The sequence below is a fragment of the Mauremys reevesii genome, linkage group 3 (genome assembly GCF_016161935.1).
Source record: "Mauremys reevesii isolate NIE-2019 linkage group 3, ASM1616193v1, whole genome shotgun sequence".
Classification (NCBI taxonomy): Eukaryota; Metazoa; Chordata; order Testudines; family Geoemydidae; genus Mauremys; species Mauremys reevesii.
The window spans coordinates 63938640-63964855 of NC_052625.1; the positions used below are offsets into that span (position 1 = coordinate 63938640).

The following is a 26216-nucleotide window of genomic DNA, read 5'->3' on the forward strand; positions in this document are numbered from 1 at the left end:
CCCAGCCAGGATCGAGGTCAGTGGCCACTGCGCCTCCCCCACCTCAGAGCAGACATTGGCAGCTGCTGTGGGTGATGCTGGAAAGCGAGGGGTTCCAGCTATCCCCACCCCCACCCCGACCTCACTCAGTCAGCAGTACGGCCCCCTCACACAAACTGACCAGCAGGGATGGGATTCCCAATGGGGGCCCGAGTCCAGGCCCATCCCCACTCACTCCTCACCTGCGTGCTGTTCCTCTGGCTCAGCACCTCCTCCTGCTGCACGTTCTGCAGGAACTCAGACAGCACCAGGGAATCGCGCAGGTCCTCCGCCCGCCGCTGCAGGGCTGCTCGCACACACCCCAGCCTGGCACAGCAAACGCAGCAGTGGGACAGGGGCACACGGAGAGGCAGCGCCACAGGGGGCTCCTACTCCTGATGCCAACCACTGAAATCCCCTCCCAACCCTTCAGTGTTGCCATTCCCCAATGCTGCCCCCTAGGGGGCTCCCACCCCTCTGACACAGCCACCCCCTCCCATCCCCCAAAGTTGTCCCATTGGAGGTCTCCCACCTCTCTGACACCACTGTCCCCTCCCATTCCCCCAGGCTGCCCTCAGGGGATCCCCTCTCACCTCTCTGATGCCACATCCTCCCCAGAATCCCCTCACACCCCTCCAACACCATCTCTTCCTCACATCCCCTGACACTGCCTCCCACTCCTGTAGCCTGACGCTCCCCCTAGTCCGGTTCCCAGTCTGTTTCCCTAGGACTCACTTCTCCTCCACCATCTCCACCTTGCTTTGAATCTTCCCAGCCACCACATGCTCCGCAGAGGGCTCTCTCCCCATCTCCTCCCGCAGGGCTTGGAGATTGATGCCCCACAACAGGACCTGGTGCTCCAGGCAGCTGATCTCCTGGAGGTCCCTGCGGAGCTCTTCTGGGCTCCTCATGGTGGCTGGCTCCGACAGTGAGCCCGCCACCCCCTGCAGCCAGTGCTCAGCCCCATCCAGCTCTCCCACCAACCGCAGAACCTGCAGGAAGAGATTGGAGAGTGGGCCAGGCAGGACCTCCCAGGCCAGATCCCCCTGTGCCCCGGCCTCAGGGTGGGCAGGAACCAAAGCTCCTGTGGGTGCCGTGGCATCACGTCGCAGGGAAGGCCAGCTTGGTGCGACCCAGCACTGTGCTATCCTATCCAGGGCAGCACGTTTCCATGGAGCATCGCAGGGCTCTCCATCCTGCAGCACAAACAGCACCCGGTTGCCCACCTACAGGCATCTCAGACAGCACTGAGGCCACTGCGGTGCCAGATCCAGCTGGAGGAGCAGAGACTTCCTGAGCTGGCTCCACAGGGCACCTGTCCTACTTGGTGTGCATGGCACTGGGCTGGCTGATCTCTGGGGGAGGCCGGCCAGGGCCATCACCCCCAACCCTGCTGACACTCCCCGGGGAGACTCCCTTGCAGGGGGCTGCAGCCGAGGCTCGAGATGGCCCCTGCACCAGCACAGCCCAGAGAATGGCCACAGCAACCCTTGTAGGGATGCCTTGTCCACCAGTGACTGCATTGGGTCTGTTCCTGTGTCCCGGGTGCACCCCCTTCCTGCCCTGCTCACGCCCCTCAATGTCTGCTACAGGCTCGTCCCTGGCAGAGACACATGGTACCACGCACCTTATCAATCTCCCTCAGCACCGCACCGTTCTCCCGGTGCATCCTCTGCAGCTCCGCCCACAGACCTTCCAGCTCCTGGAGGACGCCTTCCACCTGAGGTCTCCCTCCATGGCTGCCACACAGCAGCTTCTGCCCTTCCTGTGGGACACAGACTCACACTGTTAGGTGACGCCCATCTGGGTGTCCTGCTCCGCGATCCCTTAGAGGGGCCTGAGAATGAGGCACATGCCAAGGACGGGGATCTGCCCTTCCCCGCCCCCCTGACCCTGGCCACAACGGGGGCATGGATCTCACTGCCCACTGCCATCCCTCCCCAGAAGGCAGCAGAGAGGAAACTTCTCCTGGCGCCCCAGGTGCCTGGCGTGAGAACCCAGTGTTATCCTCCAGTCACACAAAACACCTGTCGCTGGGGATGCCATCATCCCCAGCGGCGAGTTGTATGGGGGACTCCCAGTCCCACACAGCACGTGCCCCACAGCTGGTGCTCACCAGGCGCAGGGCCTCGATGCTGGAGCTGTTGCCCAGGATCTCCTGCTGCAGTGCGGCCTGCTGGGTCTGTGCGGCCTCCAGGCTCTCTGCGGCCTCCATCTGGCTCAGCCGGATGCTGAGACCCACGTTCTCCCTCAGCCGGGACACGGCCTGCCGCGCACCACGGGGAAAGACAGTGCATTACTGCCAGCTGAGGGGTGGGGGGGCTGCGAGCAGAGGGGGAGACACACGGGGGAACACCCGGCGCTGGGACCCGGGGACAGGGGCTGGGACGCGCCTTGGCTCATTGGAGACGTTACCGCATTAGCAGCCTGACAGAAGTCCTGCAGCTGGGCCTCTTGCTGGGATGGGCCCCGCACAGCGTCTGACTGTCCTGGGGGTTTCCTCCTCCTGCGGGAGAGAGGCAGAGTCATGGACAGTTTCTCTCCTACCACAGGGAACCCCGCAGGCTCTGCCAAAGGACCAGGGCAGCCTCATACCACACAGAGCCCCAGAGCTACAGCTGCAGGGCAGGGGTTGGTATCCACACCTTGGGGGGTCCCACAGGTTCAGAGCATGGGGGCAGCAGCCTGTGCCAGGGAAACCCCAGGTGCCCATGTCCTTCCCTGCCCGCTATGCCCCTTCTGGGGACTAGGTTCTGGAGCTGGGGATGGATTCTTACAGCTAAGGAACAGGCCTAGCCCAGCAAATGCTCTAGGTCCCCTCCCCACTCTCTCCTCCTAAGGAATACCTGGCCTATACCCCGCCCCTGGACCCCATTCTTGGGAGCGGCCTGCCAAGTCAGTACCTCTTACTGTTGCTGTGGCAGCCAGGGGTGGCCTGCTCTCCTGGCAAGCTGGGGCTTCCCTCCTCGCCTCTCACACGCTCCATCACATTCCCTGCAAAGTCCTTCTGCACCTAGGACACAACAGGAGCCTCCCAGGATCCGATTCCTCCCTCAACTAATACCAGGCAGAGGAATGGGGACCAACAGAGCCAGCTCAGCCTCCCCCCACATCAGGCTATCACCTACTCCTCTGCCACCACACACAGGGCACTCCTGGGAGCAGCACAGGGTCCCAAGCAAAGCCTGGTGACAGGTCCCTGGGGCTGTGAGTGGGGTGGGTGCAGCTGTGACGCCTCTCTAGAATTCCAGGTGCCAGGGCGACATCACAGACTGGCACAGGTCAGAGCCCAGAGGGACACACAGAAACATGTGCTAAGCTGGGCTGGGCAAAGGTGTATTGGGAGGGGGGATCTGAGCCAGTGTGGGGGGTGCATGAAGGGGCAGATGTGTGCAGAGGTGGAGCACATAGAGCACTCCCAGACCATCCCACAGGCCAGTGTTCAGAGCCACACGCAGGTCACCTGGGGCATTGCACACAGGTTCCAGGTTTACGTGCTTGTCACTCAGGGTTCATAGAGGAGGTCCCAAGGTTTGGCGAGGGGGTCACTGAGGGGGTCACACAGCTGTCACTTAGGGTTCACGGGCTCAAGCTCTTTTCCCATGTGCTGGGTGTCTAAGGGAAGTGGCTCTGGTTTGGCTGCTCTTGTTGCAGCGAAGGGGAGGGCTGGGAAGAGGGAGGGGCCCCAGCTACCATACTCACCACACTTAATGGGACCCTCCTCCGCTTGTCTCCGGCTTCCCTTCCCGCAACTCCCCCGCTGCCGGCTTCTGTCTGCTCGGGGCTCAGGGCATCCGTCTCTTCCATTGGCAAACTGCTCACCAGGGCCAGCAATGGTGACGTCTCGTTCCTGGGAGATGGCGAGCACACATGGGACAATGGGAGGGGAGGGGAGTGAGAGGCAAGAGGAGAGCGAATGGGGAAGAGAGCCCTAAGCTGTCCTGGCCCCGTGAGTCCTCTGGGGTTGACTCAGGAGTAGAGTCTGGCTCATGCAGCCAATAGCTGATGTGGGTTCTGCCCCAAGGACCTCACTCCAGCCTGGTGTGGGGACCCCCAATATCGGGGAATCCAGCAGATGATGGAGATGTGGGGCCAGATTTTCAAAAGCACTGTACACCCAGCAGCTCCCAGCGGCCTGACCCTACCTGTGTAATGGGAGCTGAGCTCTTCGGAAAGTCCAGCTCTTGTTTCCCACAGCTGAAACCCCAGCTCCAGCGACCTACTGCCCAATGGCGGGCAGCTCAGATTTGAACGTATCCGTAGAATGGGCCAAGCCAACGCCTTTCCCACACCACCAAGCTTGTGGGGATCAGCCATGGCCACGGATTCAGATTCTGTAGCTCGGGGAAGAGCAACCTCAGCCACTCAGGAACCAACGTGTGTAAACTCAAAGCCACCCTGCCTGTTTCTGGCTACGCTCTCCTGTGATTGGCTGAGACACTCAAGCAGCCCGCTCTCTAAGCCAATCAAATAATAGCTCAAAAGGCAGAGGTTACTCTGGTGCATCTCACAGGTCACTCTATCTGCCCTCAGAGCCTCCTCCCACCAATGCAGCCTGCACTCCTGTAACAAAGGGGTCTGGAGCATTCTCCCCAGTGGACAGAAGAGGACACTGAGGCACAGAGCAGGGGGTGGACCTGCCCTCCAGGGCCACACAATGAGTCCAGTGCAGAGCTGGGAATAGAACCCAGGAGTCCTGGCTCCCTCATGCTTTAAGTCACACACCCTTCTGCTCACCAGGTCTTGAGGCAGGAGTGGGCAACAAGTGATCCCTATGAATGCACATGCATTGCTAAATTCAGCCCTGGGCTTGCTCTGTGTTTAGGGGGGATGCTGGTGGGTGTGTTGCTACAAGGCTCTGCTGTACCTCAGCACCTGCTGAAGCTGGGCCCAGCTCTCCTTGACATCTCGGTGTTTGTGCAGGACTCGTGCTGCCAGGCTGGGATGGAGGCTGATGAGCTGGGACATGGTCACATCCAACATCTGGAGGAGCGAGAGGGGGCACGAAGTGAGCTAATGGGGCTGGCTGAGGGTGCCCCTCCAGAGACCAAAGCTGAGCACAGAGGCTACCTCGGGAATGCTGCATTAGCCCTCAGGGGCAGGTGAACAGCAGCATACAGGGCCCCAGCTCCCTTCTAACAAGCCCGCCCACTGATCCCTCCTCTCCACACCCCAAATCCTGCCCAAGATCCAGCCCCTCTGAGATGCCAGTCTGGACAGCTGAAGGCAGCCCTGGATGCAACCATCCCCGTTACAGAGGATTCAGGGCATGACATACGCCAAACCCCTTGATGCTGGCAGTTCGGCCAGATGAGGGTTTGACTCCAGGCCATTCTGCCCATGCCACACCCTGCTAGGGGCTGTAACGCCCATGTCCAAGCCGGGTGGTGGGGGGAGACGTCCCGTCAGGGCACGCACAGGATGCCTTGCCTCTCAGGTGAGACATTTCAGGTGAGTATGTGTTGCGTTGCATGCGGGCCGGATAAAGCACAACAACCAATATAATTGCAAGCTGAATTATTTATTATTTACAATGCATTATATTATATAGGCTTCTCCATATTAGCAAACATCAGACACACCAACATTACATTGCTGCTGATTGGTTCTTTGTCTGATACACACACTTTTCACATGCATGGCCCTTTGCCTACTGGTTTCCCATTTCCCATGCAACTTATCTGATCCCAATTAGGCCACCTGGCATTTGCCTCGCTCTGGCAGTTCCCTACTTTCTCATAACAACTTTATCTCATCCCTCTGTTCTCGTAACCACGCAACTGTAACTTTCCACCAAGGAATAATGTAACCCCACAAGTATGGGACAGCGCAATGCCAACACTTACCATGACCTGGCTGGCAATATCCCTGACGTCTCGGTCCCGGCTGGACTCGGGGTTTCCCTGCTTCCCCACGCCACAGAGGTTCCTCCACTGCAAAAAGAAGCAGCAGCCATTGTACCCCTTAGGGGAAGGTGGGGACAGGGCCCTGCTCTCTGCAGTGTCTCTGTGCCATTTGGATCCCTCTGAGTGATCCTAGCCTCCACCCCATGTCACACAGGAGTCCCCTCCTCCAATCCTGCTCCCCAATGACAGGGGCCATCACCCCTCGCAGCACCAGCAATGATGTAACTCAGGGGTCTGGCTGAGCGGAGAGGCCACTCCATAGCAGGCAGGGGAGCTGGTGACTCAGCCCTAGAGCAGGGAGTCCCCAGAATGTCACCTTCCCAGAGGTGCTAGGGAATGTCCATCATTTCCTGGGAGTACAGACAGGCCCCAGGGAAGAAGAGGCCGAGTGTGATATTCCCTCATCAGGCCCCCCATGGCCTCCTTCTGGCTTTGGGCTCCGCTCACACCCTGGGGTTGGGGAGAGTCCTCACTTCAGCTCAATTCCCAGTGCCTGATAGGGATAGGGCACAGGCAGTGGGGCAGCTCACATTCTGACTGGCCAGGAGAGCCAAGCTCTTTTCCTCTATGCTGCGTTGGGGGTCCCCCTCTCCCTCCTTAACTCCCTTGATATCCTGCCTGCAGCTGCAGAGCTGGTGGCCATGAAGGAGCAGAAACAACTCATCAAGATGCTCAGGGGCTGGCTGAGGGCAGCTGCAGAGCAAAGCAAGGGGCTTTCTCCCCGGCCTCCTGGTGGGGAGAATACTCCTTCCACACCCTCCCCAGCCCTGTGCTAGCCCAGGTGTCAGGGGCTGAGAGAGGAGTGGGCTTTCCTTCAAACTGCCCGATAGCCTAGCGTGAGAACTTCCCATCCTGGCACCCGGGGCCCCTCAAACCATTGATGGGGCCAGAGCTGATCCTGCTCTGAGCCCTCAGCGGTACCTTGGCGTGGATGGCTCTGAGGAGTGTGTCCGCTTGCTGGAGGAAGGCAGCTACCTCCAGGGCCAGCTGCAGGGTCTCATGATGTTCCTTCAGGGTCCCCTGGAGCCGCAGCCACCTGGGTGGAGAAAGCAGGAGGAGGCTATTGCAGATCGTGCAGCCCGGTGCAGCCTCCCCCGGCCTCCCCAGCCGTTCCCACAGTCATGTGACTCACAGGCCAAGACCTCCCTGTGCCCAGCCCTGCAGCCCCCAGGCAGCTGTGACTCCTCCCCACTCACATTTTATTGAGGTGCTTGCGCCGGGCGGAGATGCTCCTGCTCTCACTCTTGCCGTGCTTCTCCAGCTTCTGGGCCAGGCTATTCATCTCCTCATGCAGGCCCTGGAACTGCTGCTCCTCCTGGGCTCAGACAGAGAAAGAGAGAAATCCCACCAACTCCCCTGGCCCAGCACAACCAGCCAGTCCCCATGGGAGAGATCAGCTCCTGGCTCCAGCTCCAGTTAAGCGTCAATGTGGACACAGGAACAAATGGATTTAAACTGGCCATCAACAAACTTAGGTTTGAAATTAGGCAAAGGTTTCTACCCATCACAGGGGTGAAGTTCTGGAACTGCCTTCCGAGGGGAGCAGTGGGGGCAGGAAAAACTAACTGGCTTCAAGGCTGAGCTTGATAAGTTTATGGAGGGGATGGTGTGATGGGACTGACTACAATGGTGTCACGGAGTGCGGGGGAGTCAGGGCCCTGCATCCTCACTTCCTGCGATTCACCGTGACTCTCAGCCAGCCAGTAAAACAGAAGGTTTATTAGATGACAGGAACACAGTCCCAAGCAGGGCTTGTAGGTATAACCAGGACCCCTCAGCCAGGTCTCTCTGGGGGGCAAGGAGCTTAGACCCCAGACTTGGGGTTCCCTGCGTCTTCCCAGCCAGCCCAAAACCGAAAGAACCCCCCACCACCACCATTGTCCAGTTTCCCCGGCAAAGGTGTCACCTGGCCCCACCCCCCTCCTGGCTCAGGTTACAAGCTCAGGTATCCTCCCTCAATTAAAGTCATCCCCTGCTCTCCCATCCCCAGTACAGACAGTCCCAGTAAAACTAGACGACATTCTCAGGTCAATCCGCCCCGCTCCCTACTGGGTCACAAATGGCATTTAGCTGATCTGTGACTGCTAGCAGCAAATATCTCCAATTGCTGGTGATGGGACACTAGCTGGGGAGGGTTCTGAGTTACTACAGAGAATTCTTTCCCAGGTGTTTGGCTGGGGGTCTTACCCACATGCTCAGGGTCTAACTGATCACCATTTTGGGGGTGGGGAAGGAATTTTCCTCCAGGTCAGATTGACAGAGACCCTGGGGGTTATTTTGCCTTCCTCTGCAGCATGGGGCACGGGTCACTTGCAGGTTTAAACTAGTGTAAATGGTGGGGTCTCTGTAACTTGAAGTCTTTAAACCGTGATTTGCGGGCTTCAGTAACTCAGCCAGAGTTTATGAGTCTGTTATAGGAGTGGGTGGGAGAGGTTCTGTGGCCTGCAGGGTGCAGGAGGTCAGGATAGGTGATAATGATGGTCCCTTCAGGCCTTAAAGTCTATGCGCTCCATTCCAGATGCTCCAGCACTGGCTGCTGAAAGACTTGGGCAGGAGCCACTGCCCAGCTGAGTCTGGGTGCCCCAGGACAGTGGACTCTGTGGCTGATGGACATGGCTTCAAAGAGCATTCTGACGCTTGTGGCACCAGGGGGCGCTACGCTCAACAGTGTGAACATGCAGAGGCCTCCCCAAAGCTGGGGGTTACCGAGATGTTCCCGGCTCACCCTGGGTCAATCAGTCATTGCTCTGGCTAGAACATCAAGCCAGTGAGGAGCTGAGATGGAGCGCTGGCTGGGAAGTCTGAGGTCTTCAGCTGACATCCCCTGGGAGTGGGGTGACAGGGACCAAGCCCCAGCCAGGCAAGGGGAGGGACTCTCACCTGTTTTAAGTCAAGGATGTGGCGGGTGAGCTGGATCTTGTCCATGCTCTCTTGCAGAAGGGCAGTCAGCACGGGCTTCTCTTCCTGGGACAGATGGGGGTTAGAACATAGAGAGGGCAGAGGAAGCCAAGAGATCTACAGAGAAACGGCCCCAGACTGAACCTGAAGCAGGAGGTCTAGGGTGAGGACAGGACAACTGGGAGTCAGCACTCCTGGGTCCCACTCCCAGCTCACTGTGTGAACTTGGGCAAGTCCCTTCCCCTCCTGGCCTCAGTTTCCCCTTCTGTAACAGGGATAAATGCCCTGGAGCACCACCACCCTGTCCAGGGGTGATCTCAGCCATACTCTACGTTACACAGGCAGCTAGCTTCTGGTTGCCATGGCAAATGCAATTTGCCTACAGGCTGAGAGTATGACGGTACCATTTTTAATCAAGTGGCATTTTCCCTGTTAGAGCCCTGGCCCCACCTCCTCCCACCCTACAGTCCCATCCTGGGCCCCGGGCTGCTGCCCTACCCTTTCCAAGTGGCAAGTCTCTGCTCAAGGGCCAAACCTTTGACAGAGTCAGTGGCAAGGCTCAGAGACCCCACTGCAGGGGCAGGGCCCCCTGGACATTGCAGGGGGTGGGGCACATTCCTAATGCATCACCAGGCAGTGGGGAGACGGCTGAGGAGGTCCCATTCAGCCTGCTCTCCCACTCCCCATACCTTCTGCCTGATCCAAGCCTCCAGCTGTTCCGCTCTCCTGTTGAACTCCTGCAGGTTCCGCAGCCCGCCCAGCGCTTTGCTTTGATTCCCGGCTGTCTGCTTCAGCAGCTGCCACTGCTCCGTCAGGGCCAGCAGCTGCCTCCTGACAATCTCCACACTGGGGCTGGGCCGGCCCATGAGCTGCTCACCCATCTGGGGAGAGGAAGGGAAGGGAAGCAGCTCAGAGAACCTAAGCCTTGAATCCACTGGCCTGCTGGGGTACTGACTGGGCATGGAGGAGCCCAAAGACACAGGGATAGCCAGGCACTGCCTGGGTGCAGGAGAGGACAGCATGGACCCAATCGGGTCAGTTCTAGCAGGATTCAGGCTGGACACCAGGGGGTTGCTGCGGAGGAGGCTGGAATGGGAGTGGGTCTGTCCTGGAGCCCCCACCATACCTGGTTCAGTTTGATCAGTGTGTTCTCAAAATCCCTCATGTCTCTTTGCAGGGTCTGTGCCACCCGTTCCCAGTCCTGGATATTGCAGCCATCCTTCAGATCCCGCAGCTTCCCTCGCACCCAGCTCTCGGCCTGGAACACAGGGAGGAGCGCTGATCTGGGAATGCCACTGAAACAGGCCTGGGGATGGCATTGAGCCACTTCTTCCAGGAGCTGGCGTGACAGCTGGGTAAATGGGCCCATCCCAGACTGGGATACATGGGGCCATTGGTCTGATGACCTGGCATGACAGGGAGATGGCCCATTGGTCTGTGCTGGGGTAGCAGGCAGCAGGGAATACTGGGCTAGATGTCCCGTTGGTCTCAGGTGGTGCAGGTGGGGATACAGGGGAGATGGGTCCATTGGGCTGACCTGGCGCAGGAGCTCCTGATTTGTCAGAACAAGAACAGTCCAACTCAGGGGTTCTCAAACTGGGGGTTGGGACCCCTCAGGGGCTCGCGAGGTTATTACATGGGGGGTCGCAAGCTGTCAGCCTCCACCCCAAACTCTGCTTTGCCTCCAACATTTATAATGGTGTTAAATATATAAAAAGTGTTTTTAATTTCTAAGGGGGGGTCGCACTCAGAGGCTTGCTGTGTGAAAGGGGTCACCAGTACAAAAGTTTGAGAGCCGCTGGTCTAAACTGCACTCGTGGGTCCCCTGGAATGGGGCTGTGGGCACAGCCCCTGGGAGAAGGAGACTGAAATGCTAAAGCCCAGAATTTCTGGCTGCCTCTGGAGAGCCCTGCAGTCTGGCTGGGCCGCATCCCCCTCGCCTGGCAGCCAAGGCCCTTTGCAGGCTGAGTGGAGAGGACATAGCCAGGCGGGCAGGCCTCACAGGCAATCTCTCTACCCGCCGTGTGAGGAGTCTGTTCTCCTTTCATTCTCTCTCCCCCCACTGCCCCACCATCCCCCTGCAGAGCAGACAGAGACACCCCTTCTTTGTGACCCCTTTTCCTGTGCTGCCTCTGCTGCTGGGGGGTGGGGGAAGGGAACTGGGCCCCTATGCGGGCTGACCCACGCTCCCTGGGGCAGACGGCCTGGAGAAAGGCAGCCAAATATGACGTTATGCCACAACAATGGCTTCGCTTGGGCTGAGCGTTCACTCCCCCTCACACTCCTGCTGCTCAGATGAAAGGCTTCCGGCCATGGACACATCCCCACTTCATTCCTCCACTGGAGCTGGAAGGAAGGAGCTTTCTCCTACCATCACTGCTCCCCCCAGGGGCCAAACCCCCCCCCCCCCAAAGTAGAAGCACGCCGTGGTGGGGCAGCATCCTGGGCAACTGCTCCATTAACCAGACATTCACTGAGCTCCCTGCTCCCAGACCTTCCTCCAGGGATCCCCGGACTCTACCTGCATTATCTCTCGGTTGAACTGGACTATGAGAAGGCTCTGGTTAGGGACGTTTGCCTGCCCTGCACTGCTTCGGATGCCAGTTTTCAGCCCAGCCACTCCACTTGGCTCCTTGTTCTTGACACTTTCCTTCCAGGGGGCTGGTGCATGGCATCCTGAAACCTAAGAGAGTCAAAGAATGGAAAGACTTAGTGCACTTACCTGGGGGTGGAAACCTGAGCCAACCCAAACACACACATGAAAGGGGATGGCAGCCTGGTTTGTTCCCACAAACATTAAATACTATCCATTGGCTTCAACAGCTCTTTGCCAAGACACTCCAGCTGAGGATCTGGCTCACTGACTTCAATGATTTACACCAGCTGAGTTTCTAGTCCTGTGTTTTTCTGAGACGGAAGTCACTTGTCGTTCACAGAATTTGTCGTGGCATCACAAACACACATGGGTCTCCGCACTCGGCTAGTCCTAGGCACAATCCATGCTGCAAAAAGTTTGCAATCTAAATAGACAGACAATATAAAATGCAACCATCTCCATTTGCTTCCTCTTAGTTCAGTACATTTCCTCTCCCTTATGTTACACAGGAATTGCTTTACTGGATCAGCCCTAAGCTACATCCAGATAGGGTCTCTGACAGTTGCCAGTAGCCCATGCTTCAGAGGAAGTGAAAGAAACCCTACAGTAGGGAGTTGTAAGAGAACCTGCTCCTGTGAAAAGTTTCCCCCAACACCCATCAGTTAGAGGTTGGCTTACGTCTAGAAGCAGAAGAGTTCACAACCCTTCCAAAACTTTCTCTCTCTTAAAAATCCCTATTGTTGTATCTCTGGACATTCTCATTCCCCAGATAAAGCTCCAATCTTTGCTGAATCCTGCTAAGTTCTTGGCTTTGGACTTCAATGGTATCTAGTGGCAATGGGTTCCACAGCCCAAATGAAGAGGGGTTTACTTTGGTTCGTTTCAAACATACCACCTTTCAAATTCACTGGATGCTCCCTATTCTAGTGTTATGAACAGAATGGCCTACTTTCTCTACACTTCATTAGTTTGTATCCTTTGATCACGTCCCATCTTATTTCTCTCCTCTCTAAAATAAACAATGCCAATCTTTTCAATCTCTCTTCACTCTGAAGTGTTTCCAGATCTCTAATCAATCTTATGGCCCATCTCTATTTCGTCTAGTTTCTTTGTGAGACGGATGAGCAGAACAGGCATAATACAGATTTGTACAATGACATTCCTCCATCCCATTCCTCATGCATCTGAACATTGGTTCTCTTTTTGGATAGCAGCTCCCTACTGAGCAGAGGTCTTTATTGAGCTGTCCTCAATGATGCTCAGGTCTTTTTCCTGAGCTGACACAGTTAATTTAGAACTCTGTAACAGGGGTTCTAGACCAATTTGTATAGTGAGGGTGCTGACAGCCATCAAACCAAACTGTAAACCCTGTATATGATGGAAATCGTTTCAAGGCAGGACCCCCCACACCCCTGCTTCCAGCATCTATGCCCTGTAAGGTGTATGAGTAGTTCAAACTATTCCCTCCAACATGCATTACTCTGTATTTGTCACCACTCACTCTCACCCACCATCGTGGTGCCCATTTACCTAGCTTGGTTAGATCCCTCTGAAGTTCCTCACACTCTTCTCTGGACTTGACTAACTTAAATAATTTTGTGCTAGCTGCAGATGTTCCCACTTCCCGACTCACTCCCTTTTCCAGATGAACACATCTGTCAAACAGCACTGGTCTCAGTCTGGAGCCTTGGCTCACCTCACTGCTAACCTTCGCCATGTTGAAAATCAACCAGTTATTCTGACTCTCTGTTTTCTGTCTCCGCCAGTCTGTGATCTCTGATGGCATTTTGCCTCTCGCCCCATGGCTACATAGTTTTCTTAATAGCCTCCTGTGCAGGACTTAATCAAAGGCTTTTTGGAAGTGCAAATAACTTATGTCAACCGCTTTGCCTTTATCCACTGTTTTATTGACATGTTCAAAGAGTTCTGATAGATCCTATTCTCCCCAGCAGAAGCCACGCTGGTTAGTCCCCATGATTAGATATGTGGTTTATAATTCCTACTTTTAATCATCATTTCAATTAGTTTATCACATGTGATGTCAATAAGGCAGGCCGCAATTCCCAGCATCACCCTTCTTCCTTTTTAGAGCCAGGGACAACATGTGCTGCTCTTCAGTCCTCTGGTAAGTAGCTGATTTTAGTGAAACTGAATATTTCTGTGAGGAGCTCAGACATTTGTTGCACTCTCTCTGCATCCCCATTCCCACCCCCCCCACCCAGCTGCCTCCTCCTCCTTCTCAAGCCTGGCCCCAACCCCTAGCCCTCAAGCACAACATCAAAGCACAGAGTTATCTTGGAAGTTTCCCTCTACTCCTCCCACCGAGCACGGGGAGCAATCAGCATTGTGTCAACTGCACTCAGCCAGAAAATGGAGTGGAGCAGCCTGGGAGCCCACTGCCCTCTAGCATGGTAGGAATGGGCATGGCAGGAATGGGGATCACCCCTGCCTCAAAGGCTCTCTCTCCACATATTTAAGCTACTTTGCAATGTGACAGATTTTGTGCTTTCTGCTCAAGGAGTGGAAATAGCAGGGGAGCTGCAGGTCAGGATTGAGGGACGTTGGCAGAGCTGTGTGAGGGAAGCCCAGGACAGGAATAGTCGGGGGTGGAGAGGAGGACCAGAAATGAAAGGCATTAGCAGACCTGCATCAGGAGGAAGTTTGCTTAGTACCATCTCTCTGAGTATGGCTTGGTTCTCTCACTTTCAGCTGCCTCCTGCTAAAAGGAATAAAATTCACCCAATAGAGAAATGATTCTGGAGCTCTGTCCTCCTGGGGAAGGGGCTGCAGTGCCCTGATCCCACACCCATGCCTGCCCCCACCAGACCCCGAGGGCCCTGGGGACAGGGTTTTCCTCACCCGAACATCCAATGCCCTTTAGTGATGAGCAGAGCTCCAAAGCAAGAGAGCAACTGAAACAAAAGGGCGATTCTCCCACCTCCCTCCCCACATGGCACTTCTTCGTTCCCCAGGAGCTCAGCCCACAGCTCCTCCAGGGGCATCTGGAGACTCTTATTTGAAGTAACTCATCAAGGGGGGGAAGCGCTGCATTTCCTCTGGGGTTTCGCTCTCGTGGTCTGCACTGATGGAATGTTCTGTCCGGGATCCAGCTCCGATGGGGGCGACGGCTAAGGTCAGCCAGAGACGGAACTGGCCTTCCTCCAAGCTCAACCCGAGGTCCAGCTGCACAAACCCCTGCGGAGGGCCGGGGTTGTGAGGATTTCATGTCCTGCTGCATGGAGGGAGCTCAGTGCCAGCCCCTCTTGGGAGATGGAGCAGACTGAGAAGCCTGGTGTTGTACCAGCTACGGGCATGCCCCACAGATCTTACAGTCCGGGCACAAGAGGCACAAGGACAGGGATCAGGCAGTGGCCGGTCAGTAGAGTGTGATGTGCCACAGTTTTAATAGTGAGGGTTGTGTGCACATCCTGAGGAGGGAACGTAGGCCCTGGTGGATCAGGTTGGGAAGGGGCAGATCAAGGCACAGCACTTGGCACGGAGTGGGGAGAGGTGGAAAAAGGCCGCGCTGTGGGTGGTGAGTTGGGCAGCTTATCAATAGAGCTGTATTCTTGCAGGACGATTCACCCCACCCCCCAGCAGGACTGCTTGCTGAGCCAGGCCTCCTGAGCAGCCCTGCTGCAGAAGGCAAGAAAAATCTGGAGACTGGTTCATGTAAAGGACATATACCCCCTGCCACGGGGTCAAGGCCAAACCAGGACACAGCCAGGTTACAGCAGCAGCCTCTCCCTAGAAAACAGCAGCAGCCATGCAGCCTGGGGGACACACTGGCTGAAGGACTCTGGCCAGACTTCCATGTCCTGGGTCCCTTGGGCCCAGGACCTTATTGGTCTATGGCCAGTGCCAAGGGGCTCTCCTGTCCCTCCCTGTGCCTCATTGTGGGGTGCCCCATTCTGCTCTAGGGAAGCCTCCAACAGCTTCTGGGGGCTCGAATTCTGTTTGAATGGGGGACCAGACATCCTGGCCATCCCCCCAGTGCTTTGGCGAGAGAAGGCAGGGGTGGTATGACAGCTGCACTGTCCACAGGAGACTCAAGCTCAGAGCTCCAGCAACAGGACCCAGAATAAAACAGCTGGAAAATGAGGCTTGATCCAAACTGGGTGGACAAACCCCTCCCCCATACAACCCCAAACCAAGCCAGCAGGCACTCTGCTCACTGCCTCCTTCAACAAACCTGCGACCCTCACCTAGCCCTCTTACCAAACCTGCCCTTACATCAGGGCTGGACAAAGGCAATCCAGGGCCCTAGACACGCCCCCGATGGGGGTCACTATGCCATGGGCATGCATGGCTCTGCACATGGCCCCAATCCCACTTGGGTCACCTGTACCAGAGCCCTAGGCTGGGCTGGTGGGAAGCCCCACCCTCTCTGGATCACTGCTCCCTGTCTTCAGGTGGGCTGGGATCCATCCCTGGAAAGGGAAGATTCTGCCCTCAGCCATTGTAGCAGAGGACTTGGGGGAGGGGGAATTTGCAACACCACCCTAGCGATGAGGGTCTCCCCAACACACAGAGTGCTCTGCTGGGATGGTGTCAGACGGTGGGGATGACCTGGAGCAGCGGAGTTACCGGACACAGATGGGGCAGTGTACCCCACCCTCCCCAGAGCACTCGTTTCAGGCTCTTGGCAGATCTTACTGCGCTTGTTACACATGGACCACATTTTTCCAGCTTTTCTGCACAACCCCGAGGGCTAGAGAAATAGTTTAAAAAAAACCCTGGAAAGAGAGAGTCTGATGCTGTCATGTGACCTGCCCATGGTACCTTCGTGCAGCCTTGCTTAAATAAGCAGCAGCAACGCTTGTGCCAGGGACGCTCAGCAACAGGGCTACAGGCAGCATAGACTCTTCTAACACTGTTACTGCTTCCCCAGGAGACCAGCAGCAGGGTACAGGGAGGCCAATGAGGAATGGAAGCCTGAGGAGGGAGGGGTGGGATGCTGCTTCCCTTCAGGTATCCATCCCTGGACTCTCCAGCCCCCTTCACCTTCCTGTTTAAACGCTCAGTCCATTCCCTTTGCTGCTGCAGCCCTCCGCACACTAGGCCATTCAAATGGCTGGAAGCCCAGGATGTGTCTGCACCAGTCATGCACTTTTCAGAGCAGGATCTGATGAACGCCCCCTGCCCTGCCCTGGACGGAGGCAGTTCACAGCTGAGCCCGCTGGGCCTGCTTTACAGACATGACAAGCTCGCTCACTTATAGGGATTGGCCCATGTACATTACTCAGCCTCAAACCTCAGAGCTGGCAAGCATGTTGCCCCATTGAGTCTTCGTTAGCCCCTGCTCCACCGGCATTTCATCACAATGGCAGGCCTGGGAGGAGGGATCTCACTTTTCCCAGCTACCCTTGTGCTCAGGAAACGTCCCCTGCAGACCACATTCACACAGCACCAAACCAATCCAGAATATCCCACCCCAGTACAAGACCCACACAGGCTCTTATAAATCAAGAGAACCAGGGACGTACCATATGGAAGGGAGGGCCTTTGTCCAGCGGAGAGCACAAATCACCAGCATGGGGGCTCCTGGCCTCCTGCTTTTCTTCCTCCACATCCACTTCCTTTCTGAGGAAGACCTAGAGGTGGAGAAGAAGCAGTCTGTAAGGGCTGAGTCTCACCCACTCACCAAGAGAGGTCTGGAGACCTCTTCGCCGAGCAGCCAAAGCCTGAGCTCCTTGGATAGGGGCTTTCAGGTGGAGACCCCCTGAAGGTCATAGTGACATGCTACCTGTGTTTGCCTGAACCCCCACCACCCTCCTGTTAGTGGCTGTTGATCCTGCTAGGAAAGGGTTAAGTGGGTTTGGCTGCCTCTCTGAGGCAGGTGGCTCAGCACTCCACCTGTTTGGGAAGAGAAGATCTAGGGTGTGGGCTGAGCTGGTCCAGAGAAGAAACCCTAGGAGCAGTCAGGCTTGGGGAGACAGTCTGATCTGAGCTGTATGTTGTTACCTTGTTACTGTTAATAGAGCCAGAAAGAGAGGGGTGTGGGATTGGTTGGACTCTGCACAGTGTGTGGACTGTGTTTCAGAGCAGGCTGGGAATTATACCCAGGACTTCTAGGATACTGGCTGCTTGCAATTCTCCCGTCTGTGCTGGCAGAAACGTGGGTTATCTTTAACATCTGGAGTCACTTCTGCTCTTATAGTACAGGGGACAACAGCTGGAAGAGAAGCTAGTAACAGGGGCTCGCTTACAGTGCAGAGAGAGTCCTTAGGGTATGTGCTAGTCACTCTCTATCTTTGATATCGTCTCTTTGGGAATAACACTGCCCACGTCCTGAGCTCCTGCCATCCGAGGGGCTCAAAGCACTCTGCAAACATTAGCTCCGCCTCACACAGCCCCCTCGGAGGTGGGTCAATACCGTTAGCCCCATTTTATAAACAGGGATGAGGAAAGACTTGCCCAAGGGTACACAACACATTTGTGGCAGAGCTGGGAACAGAACCCAGGATTCCTGGTCAACCCTGCTCTAACCAATAGACAAAGCCATTCTAGGCCAAGTCTTGCTCACCACCTTCCCTCACAGGAATAGGTGTCAATGGGGCTCCTCATGGGAGTGAGGCTTGCAGGTCTGGACCCCATGGGTATGTCTATGATTCAAAACAAACCCCATGGCAGCGAGTCTCAGAGCCCAGGTCTAGACACTCAGGCTCACAGAGCTAAAAACAGCTGTGTAGACGTTCCCACTCAGGCTGGAGCTCAGGCTCTGAACCCATCCCCTCCCCAGCCTTTAGTGCCAGTGCTGCAGTCGTGCTGGCTTGGCCCTGTCGGGATGGCTATATATAGAGACCTGTGCAGATACAGAATCTGTATCTGCATCCGATCTGCAAACATGGTCCACGGAAATCTGCGTGTGCAGATTCAGGTATCTGCAGATATCACGCAGCTATGCGCAGATTTGCAGGGCTCTAGCTATATGCTGTAAATGTCAGGCAGCAGCAAACGTCCCAGGAATCTCTGTAGCTGACACACCCTGGGAGTCCTCTCGCTACCATTTCCCTGGCACCTACGCTACACGCACACCCTGTACTGCCTCTGGCAGGCTCAAGCAGCCCTGCAACAGCACTATCTGCCTCATCTTCACAGGTGGAGGCAGCCCACCTTTAGCAGGAAAGGGGACATGAGGCGGCAAAGGATGATCAGAAACAGCAGAAAAGTCTAATTGAGCTGAACACGCCCAGACAGAACCATCCTGGCAACTGTGGGATGAGCAGATCTCACAGGGAGCAGGGCCCTCCCTGCCCAGCCAGTGCCCACAGGTCTGACCCCCCACAGAGGTGACGGATGCATATGTACATTAGCGTCTATCCTGTTTGTGAAACGGCAGGTGGTTAGAGACACTGAGTGGCTGCTGCTGTGCCAGGCACAGTATCCAGGGAACCACTCATGGGCAGTCCTGTCCCCACGCCCATTGTGGCCTGCTCGGCCCTTCCCCACCCAGCGCTCAGCAATGGGAGATAAGCCTGCAGGTGACACAGGCACGTTATACACACTGTGCCTCGCAATCCGCCAGCTTCAGGAAAACAGGGCTGTCAGCATGCGATGACCTCATCCTTCCTGCCGAACTGCTGCGCGCTCGCCCAGCCCCTCCAGCAGACAGCTCTGGAGTGCACGTGAAATGAAGAACTAAGTTAGGCCTCGCTTTGCTTTGGGGATTGGAGGCTGCAAATGAGAGGAGGGTGCCCCTGACTGGCTGGGACTTTCACTGCCAGCCACCACCATGTAAACCAGAGCCACCTGGAGGAGGAACCAGCACAGACCCTATAGGGCTCAATGCCAGGGAGACATGCGTGTGTACGCGCACACATGTTCTTGGCTGAGGATTCAGGGTCATCTTAAAGGACTCTTCCTTGGGGTCTAATGAGATACTGCAGTGAGGTAATGTGTTAGTGGGTCACCACTGAAGAAGATGCTTCTCTGCTTCGATGTTAATTTGGCACATCAGTTTGCACTCACGAGGGCTGGAACAGTGGGGAGAGGAAGGGAGGGGCCAGGGGGCTACAATTCAGGATCAAGGGCATTGGAAAAGCTGTGTGTCGGAAGTCCAGGACGGAAATAACAGCGGGGCTGCAGGCCAGGAGTGAGGCGCATCAGCAGAGCTGTGCGTGGGGAGCCAAGGACTGGAATAGCAGGGAGAGGAGTAAGGGGCACTGACAGAGCCCAGGGCTGGGATAGCAGTGGGGGCTGCAGGCCAAGAATGAGTGTGTACTAACATGTAATTCTCTCTCTTTTTCAGCCCCCCTCTCACCCTGTCTGGATACTACAGTTCCTTCTCTTCTAACACAGCTTCCACTCCAGCACACTGTACTCCTAACATGTCCTGACTCCCTGTCAGCCCTCTGTCCTTCCCTCTCTTACAAAGCCCTATTTCGCAGACCGCCCCTCCCTTCCAGCCCCCTTCTGTGGGGACTGACCCACTCACTCAATCTCCCGAGTCCCAAATAACAGGGGGAAAAAAGCAATTATTGCACCTCCCCTCGCCACCCAAAAAAGAGGAGGCAAAGGATCTATGAGAATCCCCCTTTCATTGCCCAAGCTGGGGACTGCTCAGTCAAGCTGCCTAGCGAGAAGTGGGAACAGGCTGAGCGGCTGCTGGGTTTCCAGAACCGCCGGGGGGGGGGGCAATCCCCCTGCAGGCCATCCAGAAACGGGTGGGGGAACGGGGCGGCCACCATGGACTTCGCCCTGAAGCTGGAGAAAACCATCAACCAGGCACTGCTGGACCTGCACAAGGTGGCCACGAGCCACGCGGACCCACACACGTGCGATTTCCTGGAGACCCACTACCTGGACGAGGAGGTGAAGCTCCTCAAGAAGCTGTGCAACCACATGACCAACCTGCGGCGTGTGGGGGCGCCAGAGGCAGGGCTGGGCGAGTATCTTTTCGAGTGGCTCACCCTGGGCGACAGCAGCTGAGCCCCGAGCTACCCGTAGCTCCGGCCCTTTAAATCCTGCTGCCGAGCCCGGCCGGAGGTCCCCGCCCCCACCTGCCGATCACGGGGTGACCTGCCCCCTCCAAAGTCTGTAACTGGCATTGAATAAAAGCTTGGCATTAGCAAAAAAGAAAAAAAAATGATCTGGCTGTGTGCTGAGCACACCAGAGGCTTGCGTGAGGCTGTCTGGCCTTTACTGGCACTGAAGCTCAGAGGTTTGGTGATCATGTACTCTGCTCTCTTCCCAGTCTTGCCCCACTATGAAAGCAGCTGTTTTGGGGTTAAATCATGGGGAGTTTCTACTTGAGATCTCAGCTGCTTTCTCCCAGCACCAGCCTCAGGCCACCAAGGGGGTATTCTGAGCTCAAACATCAAGCGATTAGAGTGTGTTAGAGTGGTTAGAGCACAGGTGACTGGCTGTCAGGACTCCTGGGTTCTGTTCCTGACTCTGACATAATGTGTGGTCCCTGGAAGAGACCTTCCCCTCTGAGCCTCAACGTCCCCATCTGTAAAAGGAGGATAATGATACTGCCCCCCCGCCCAAAAAAAATTGCTGTGAGGTCCCCTAGGGAGAGGTGTGGGGATTACCAAGGTGATTCAGAGAGAGGAGCCCTGTGTGCTTGAATTCAGATGTATCCCCAAAGGCATGCTCATCTTCTTGTCTCCAAACTCCCCCTCACTGCGGGTTTCTTCCCCCTGGGGGTGGGGGTAATGTTGCCTCTACAGACTCATGTGGTTGGAGGTCCTACTGGTCTTCAATAACAGGACAAACAGAGAAGCAGCCAAGCTCCCAGAGGCCCTTTACAAGAAGGGACATCCTTCCCCAAGAAAGACCCATGTTTGTCTCCCTCCACACATTGCCTGTGCTATCTCCTCTCACTGGGAAGGAAAGAGAGCAGCAGACATGCAGACTCTCATAGCTGGGGATTGAGAGGGGGTGAGGGCAGATCTAGCCCTCATGTAACAGAGAGGCAGAATGCAGAGCAACAGAGCACAGCAAAGGACCGTGCCTATGCAGGGTCCGGGGGCCAGGGTACAAAGAGTCCTTACCTTGAACTGAGCTTTCCCTGGTCTGCTGCTGTTGTTGTTGTTGTGATTCCTCTCACAGCTGGTCTGGACTGGGCCCCTAGACACCCCTTCCTTGCCTGGGCCAGGCTCCCCATGCCAGTTAGACAGCGTGATCTTCTTAATGGAACGGGCTAGCGAGTTGCGGTTGAGCTGGTCCTCATCGGTGATGCCCTCCTCAGTTGGGCTAGTGCTCTGGAACCCACCTCCAGGGGGCACAGGGCTGGACTGGGCCTGAGCCAAGTACAGGGGGACACACTCATTGAGGTTCTGGCGCAGGGTATGGTTATCCAGACCAGCCATGGTGTCATCAGGGCAGGAGTCCCCAGGGAAGTCCACCGTGCACTTGGGCAGGGAGAGCTTGGTGCTGATGGTGAAGGGCTGGATTTTCCTCGCCGTGCTGCCGGACATCCTCCCCCAAACATCGGTCTTGTGGAGTCCCCAGGAGATTGTGGGGGATATCACAACCCCAAACTCCCCACCCACTGCTGCCAAAGGAGAGGCAAGGCAGAAAAGGATCCAGCCAGCAGCCTGCAAACCTCGAGGCAAGGAAACGACACAGGATTTCAGCTGAACTCCGCCTCCAGAAACAGAGATGGAGAAGCCCCAGTTGGTGCCGTCTAGTCCGTCCCCCAGGGCCCAGGGCCAGATCACTCCCCAGGCCTCTGTCCAGCCTCCTTTGAAATGGCCCAAACCGTGGGGCTTCCAACCCTTCTGAAGGGCGAAAGTCACAAAATAACCATCCCAGGCCCCTGGGGGGGGCCAAGAGGAGGGATCCCCTTCCAGAGGGGCTGTCAGAAAACAGGAGTTGAAGAGCGGGAGAGAAGAAGGGAGGTGAGGGGGGGGATGGATCCCATCTTCAGACCAAGATGATGAAAATGATCCTCCCAGGAAAAGGCTGGAAACGGGGCAGCTCTGCAGAGCTGAGATGAGGAGTGATGAGTCTGCTCCCAGGGGGCAGGCCGGTCTCCCGCGGGGTGTTAAGAGACCTTCCCCCACTCCCAGGCTGGCTGCTGCAGTCTCTCCTCCCCCCTCGGTGGGCTCCCTGTCCTCCCCTGGGCTGGACAGAGCAGGCGCAGGGTGCTCTCCTCTGCTGGCAGGCTGCGCTCCCCCTCCCTGGCTAAGTGCACGGCGCTGTCCCCGCAGCGCCAGGGGAGGCTCGAGGTCTCAGTCGTCCGCCTTCTTGCGCAGGTTGAGGATGCAGAGCAGGCAGGTGAGCACCGCCTCGCGGGACTCCCGAGAGCCCAGGCGGGCCCCCAGGCGCCGGAGCAGCGGCAGGAGGCGCTTGCGAGCCAGGAGCAGCAGGCGGGCGAGGAGGGTGCGCAGCAGCGGCAGCAGAAGCAGCGGGGCGGGCATACTGCGCTCAGGGCGCCGGGCCGGGCTCTGCGGGGCAGACGCACAGTGGGGTCAGCAGCTCGGGCGGGCGGTGCATCCTGCCCACCCGCAGCGGGGATCCAGCCCCGCGGGGCTCACGCCTCTCCAGCCCTGCCCGCGGCGTCCGGCTCCCTCCCTCGGCCCGGCTCCCTCTCTCCCGCGCGGGCCCAGCCCGTCCGGCAGGCAATTCCTGAGCATGAGGTCATGCGGCTCCCGAGCTCACTTCCAGCCCCGCTCCCCGGCGCTGTAGCGGGGGCCCGGGGCGCTGCCCGGCACTGCCGCGCGCCAGGGGCCGGGATCCCAGCTGCGGCCCGCGCGCCGCCCTGCCCCGCGGCTCTCTGCTGCCCCCTGGCGCAGCGCGCGGACTGGGGCCGGGGAGGGAACATCATCTCCGAATGTGACCGGCGTTGTCCAGGCAACCGAGCGCCGGAGGCGATGATGCAATTGAATTCCACCGGGATGGGCGGCGGAGCGGCCCTCGGCAAGGAAACTTCTCCGGGCGCCATGGCAACGGGGAACACGGGGGGGGGGGGCGCTGCTGGGCCAGCCCTCCGGCCCCCCTCCGCTCTGCAGGGCCAGGACCACCACCTCTGCTGGCCCCTTGCCCCAGCCAGCCGCCTTCCCCCCGCGCCCCCCGGGAACTGCCCGCTGCCCTCTCGCAGCAGCAGCACCCTAGCGGGGCTCAGCCTCACCTTTGCAGGGGCTGAGGTCTCAGCAAGGATCCATGGGGATGCTCTGGTCAGGTGCCTGTGTTATATAATAGGGTAGCAAACTCCTGAGTGCCAGTGTGAGCCAGATCTAGGGGGTGGACTCAGAACTGTTCTGCTGTGAGTCATAGGCCCCATACTGCCAGCAGCTCATGGGAAATCTTTAGGTCTAGTAGTAGGTGAAATTCCCCATGGCCACAGCATGCAGCATAGTGGCAGAGGTGACAATAGATTTTCTAATACAATGCACAGGGAAATCAGGAAAAGCTACCTAGTAGGACTGGATCTTTGTCCAGCCATCTGATATATTTCTGTGGCCTCCATCACCATAGGATTTGAGCACTTCACAGTCTTTAGTGTATTGATCCTCACAACACCCTGTGAGGCAGAGCTATCATCCCCACATTATAAATGGGGGACAGAGAGACTAAGGTTGAAGAACACACAGGAAGTCTGTGGGAACTGAACTTATGTCTCCTTAGTCCTTGGCCAGTATCCCAGCCCCTGGACCATCCTTCCTGAGGCTGCCTTTAAAAGTGGTCACCTGGGACTGAAAGCTGCATATTGGAGGTGCGCAGCCTAGGGCAAGTCTTACCATCCGTTATGAATAGCAGGGAATATGCCAGCTTAGTAAAGCACCCTCTGTATTTATGAATGGGGATACATGGTAGTGCCTGCCCAAGAGAAGCCAAAGGATCCAACCCTACACCACTACCAAGAGGAGCTCAGCTAACAGTAGCTCTGCCTTGGACTGTGTATATTACACTCAGCCTTCTTACCGCAAGCTCAGCAACAGTTTTCCCCTTGGGCAGCTTTCACGCTCGAGGTGGCCTGTACCTGGGAAAAATCTAGGAAGACAAGAAAAATACTCATGGTAAAATAGTCCCCCTTTTATGCAGACAAGGAGGCATGGTGTGTGTCCCATGGGCAGATTTGGGGCCTGCTCCAGCAAACACTTTGCTATCTTGAGTAGCCCTATCACAGCCTGTGGAGTAACCCAAGGAAGGATTCAGTCCAAGGGCTGAATTTTATACAGAGCAATGGCTTCTTTAATAGCTCACTGCCAGCAGTCTTGATCTTGGCTGTCTCCTATCCCCATCTTTGTCCTCCCCTGCTGTGGCGTGCACTGTCTGCTTGCACGCATCCCACTTCTCAGAGCAATGAAAATGCCCAGCTCCAAACAGCACCTCTTCATGTTTAGATCAGGGCAAGGTTATTATAGCAGAGAAACGTGACCCTGCCCCCCAAACAAGCAGCCCTAGCCCGCAGCTTCTGAGTGTCCCATGCCAAATGCTGCTGAGGGAGAAAGGTGCCCCCGTGGATCAACCCTGTCTTGGGATGCACCCCAGCACTGAGATTCCAAATGGAAATCAGCCCTAAGAGAGGACCCATATAACCCGAATGGCTCTTACAGTTGTTGGGATTCTTCCTTCTCCGGGATTGCTCAGGGAACGTCCCTGGATCTTTCCCCAAAGAGGAGCCTTCACTGCCCCAGCTCCCCCTGACAACCTGACCTGTCTCCAGCACAAACAGAAATAATGTCCCCAGCAATGAGAAACAACAAAAATTCTCCTCCTCACCAGCTGCCCCTTTAAACTCTCGCTTCGGGGTGGGGAGGGGGGGACGGCACATGCTCAGTGTAAGTGATAGTGGTCGACCCCATGACCCCATCTGTCGGGATGGTCGTGCTGGCTCCCGGCACATCCAGGACGGTTAGCGCTGGGGGCAGAAGGAGGGGATTGCATTAACAACATCTGTCCTGCACAATAACACAGTTTGGCAGCAGCAGCAGTGCAGGGTTCTGTTTCAGTACAAGGCCCTATTGAAACCCCAAACAGGCGGCTGAGTTAAAAATACAGCCAACCCCCCACAGCAACTGCTGCCCTGTCACCCACACCCTGCTCCTCACTGTCTGCTGCTTCCCCTGGGGAGAGTAATACATCCAAATAACACAGGCACTTGTGCTTCAGCCTAGGAGAAAGTGGGCATGGGGAGTGGCGGGACATAGCCACTTGCATTCAGGGCTGGTCCATAGCTCTCAGGAGGAATGGAGGACTCAGCTGGAGAAGTAATCTTTAGGGGGTTTAGGAGCAAGTTGACCACAGCCCCTAAGAGGCGCTATAATCTATTGTTATTGGGGGCTCCAGAGGCTATGAGGCTGGCCCTCCGGTGGTGCAGTAACTATACTTTCTAAGGCCACCTGGCAGCTGTTTGCAAGCTCTGCTGTAACCTAAGGGTGTCCTGCATGAAGACTCTGGGAACATTAGCCAGTGCTACCTACTTTATTTTGGTTCCCGCTGGCTGTCCAATAGGGGAGATATTTATACTTTGGGGGAAAAGAGGCCTTGCTCGGTGCTCTCCCATTCTCCCTTTGTTATACCCCTAGCCCTCAAAAAATCCAACCTTTCACTCTGGCCCAAGAGAGTTACAGCCCAACAACCCTGTTCCAAGCACTGGCCAGATCGGGTCCTTTTTAAGCATTTCAAGGTGCTCAGTCTCCATGTGGCCATCAACTAGCGGAGTGAAGGACCAAGCTGAGGATGAGAACCTGTGTTCCAAATTTAGTTCCCCCTGCAGACCTGCCCATTCATGCAAAATGTGCCACAGGATCTGGGGTCCTGAGCAATTTACATCCACTTGAATGCTAGTGATGGGTATTGGTGCAATGTAGATCATAGTGGGGAGTGCTACTTTTGGGTATTGA

General features: G+C 56.5%; 1 protein-coding gene across 4 annotated transcripts in view; it reads right to left on the bottom strand.

The window, feature by feature from the left end:
• The window catches only part of LOC120401418, a 46153-nt gene extending 23007 nt beyond the window's left edge, over positions 1-23146 (bottom strand). For 2 of the 4 annotated variants that reach the window (XM_039531389.1, XM_039531386.1), the window contains exons 1-17: positions 21417-22586; positions 16905-17012; positions 11344-11505; positions 9949-10080; positions 9512-9703; positions 8805-8888; positions 7121-7239; positions 6846-6960; positions 5865-5951; positions 4886-5001; positions 3721-3868; positions 2922-3031; positions 2434-2524; positions 2135-2284; positions 1646-1783; positions 754-1010; positions 222-345 (exon numbers count right to left, since the gene is read on the bottom strand). In XM_039531389.1, the coding sequence (XP_039387323.1) occupies positions 222-345; positions 754-1010; positions 1646-1783; positions 2135-2284; positions 2434-2524; positions 2922-3031; positions 3721-3868; positions 4886-5001; positions 5865-5951; positions 6846-6960; positions 7121-7239; positions 8805-8888; positions 9512-9703; positions 9949-10080; positions 11344-11505; positions 16905-17012; positions 21417-21842 (2559 nt within the window). In that variant the 5' untranslated portion in view covers positions 21843-22586. Of the gene's footprint in view, positions 1-221; positions 346-753; positions 1011-1645; positions 1784-2134; positions 2285-2433; positions 2525-2921; positions 3032-3720; positions 3869-4885; positions 5002-5864; positions 5952-6845; positions 6961-7120; positions 7240-8804; positions 8889-9511; positions 9704-9948; positions 10081-11343; positions 11506-16904; positions 17013-21416 lie in introns of all 4 variants that reach the window. The other 2 variants (XM_039531388.1, XM_039531387.1) reach the window with 2 other exon arrangements.
• Between the last annotated feature and the right edge of the window lie 3070 nt (positions 23147-26216).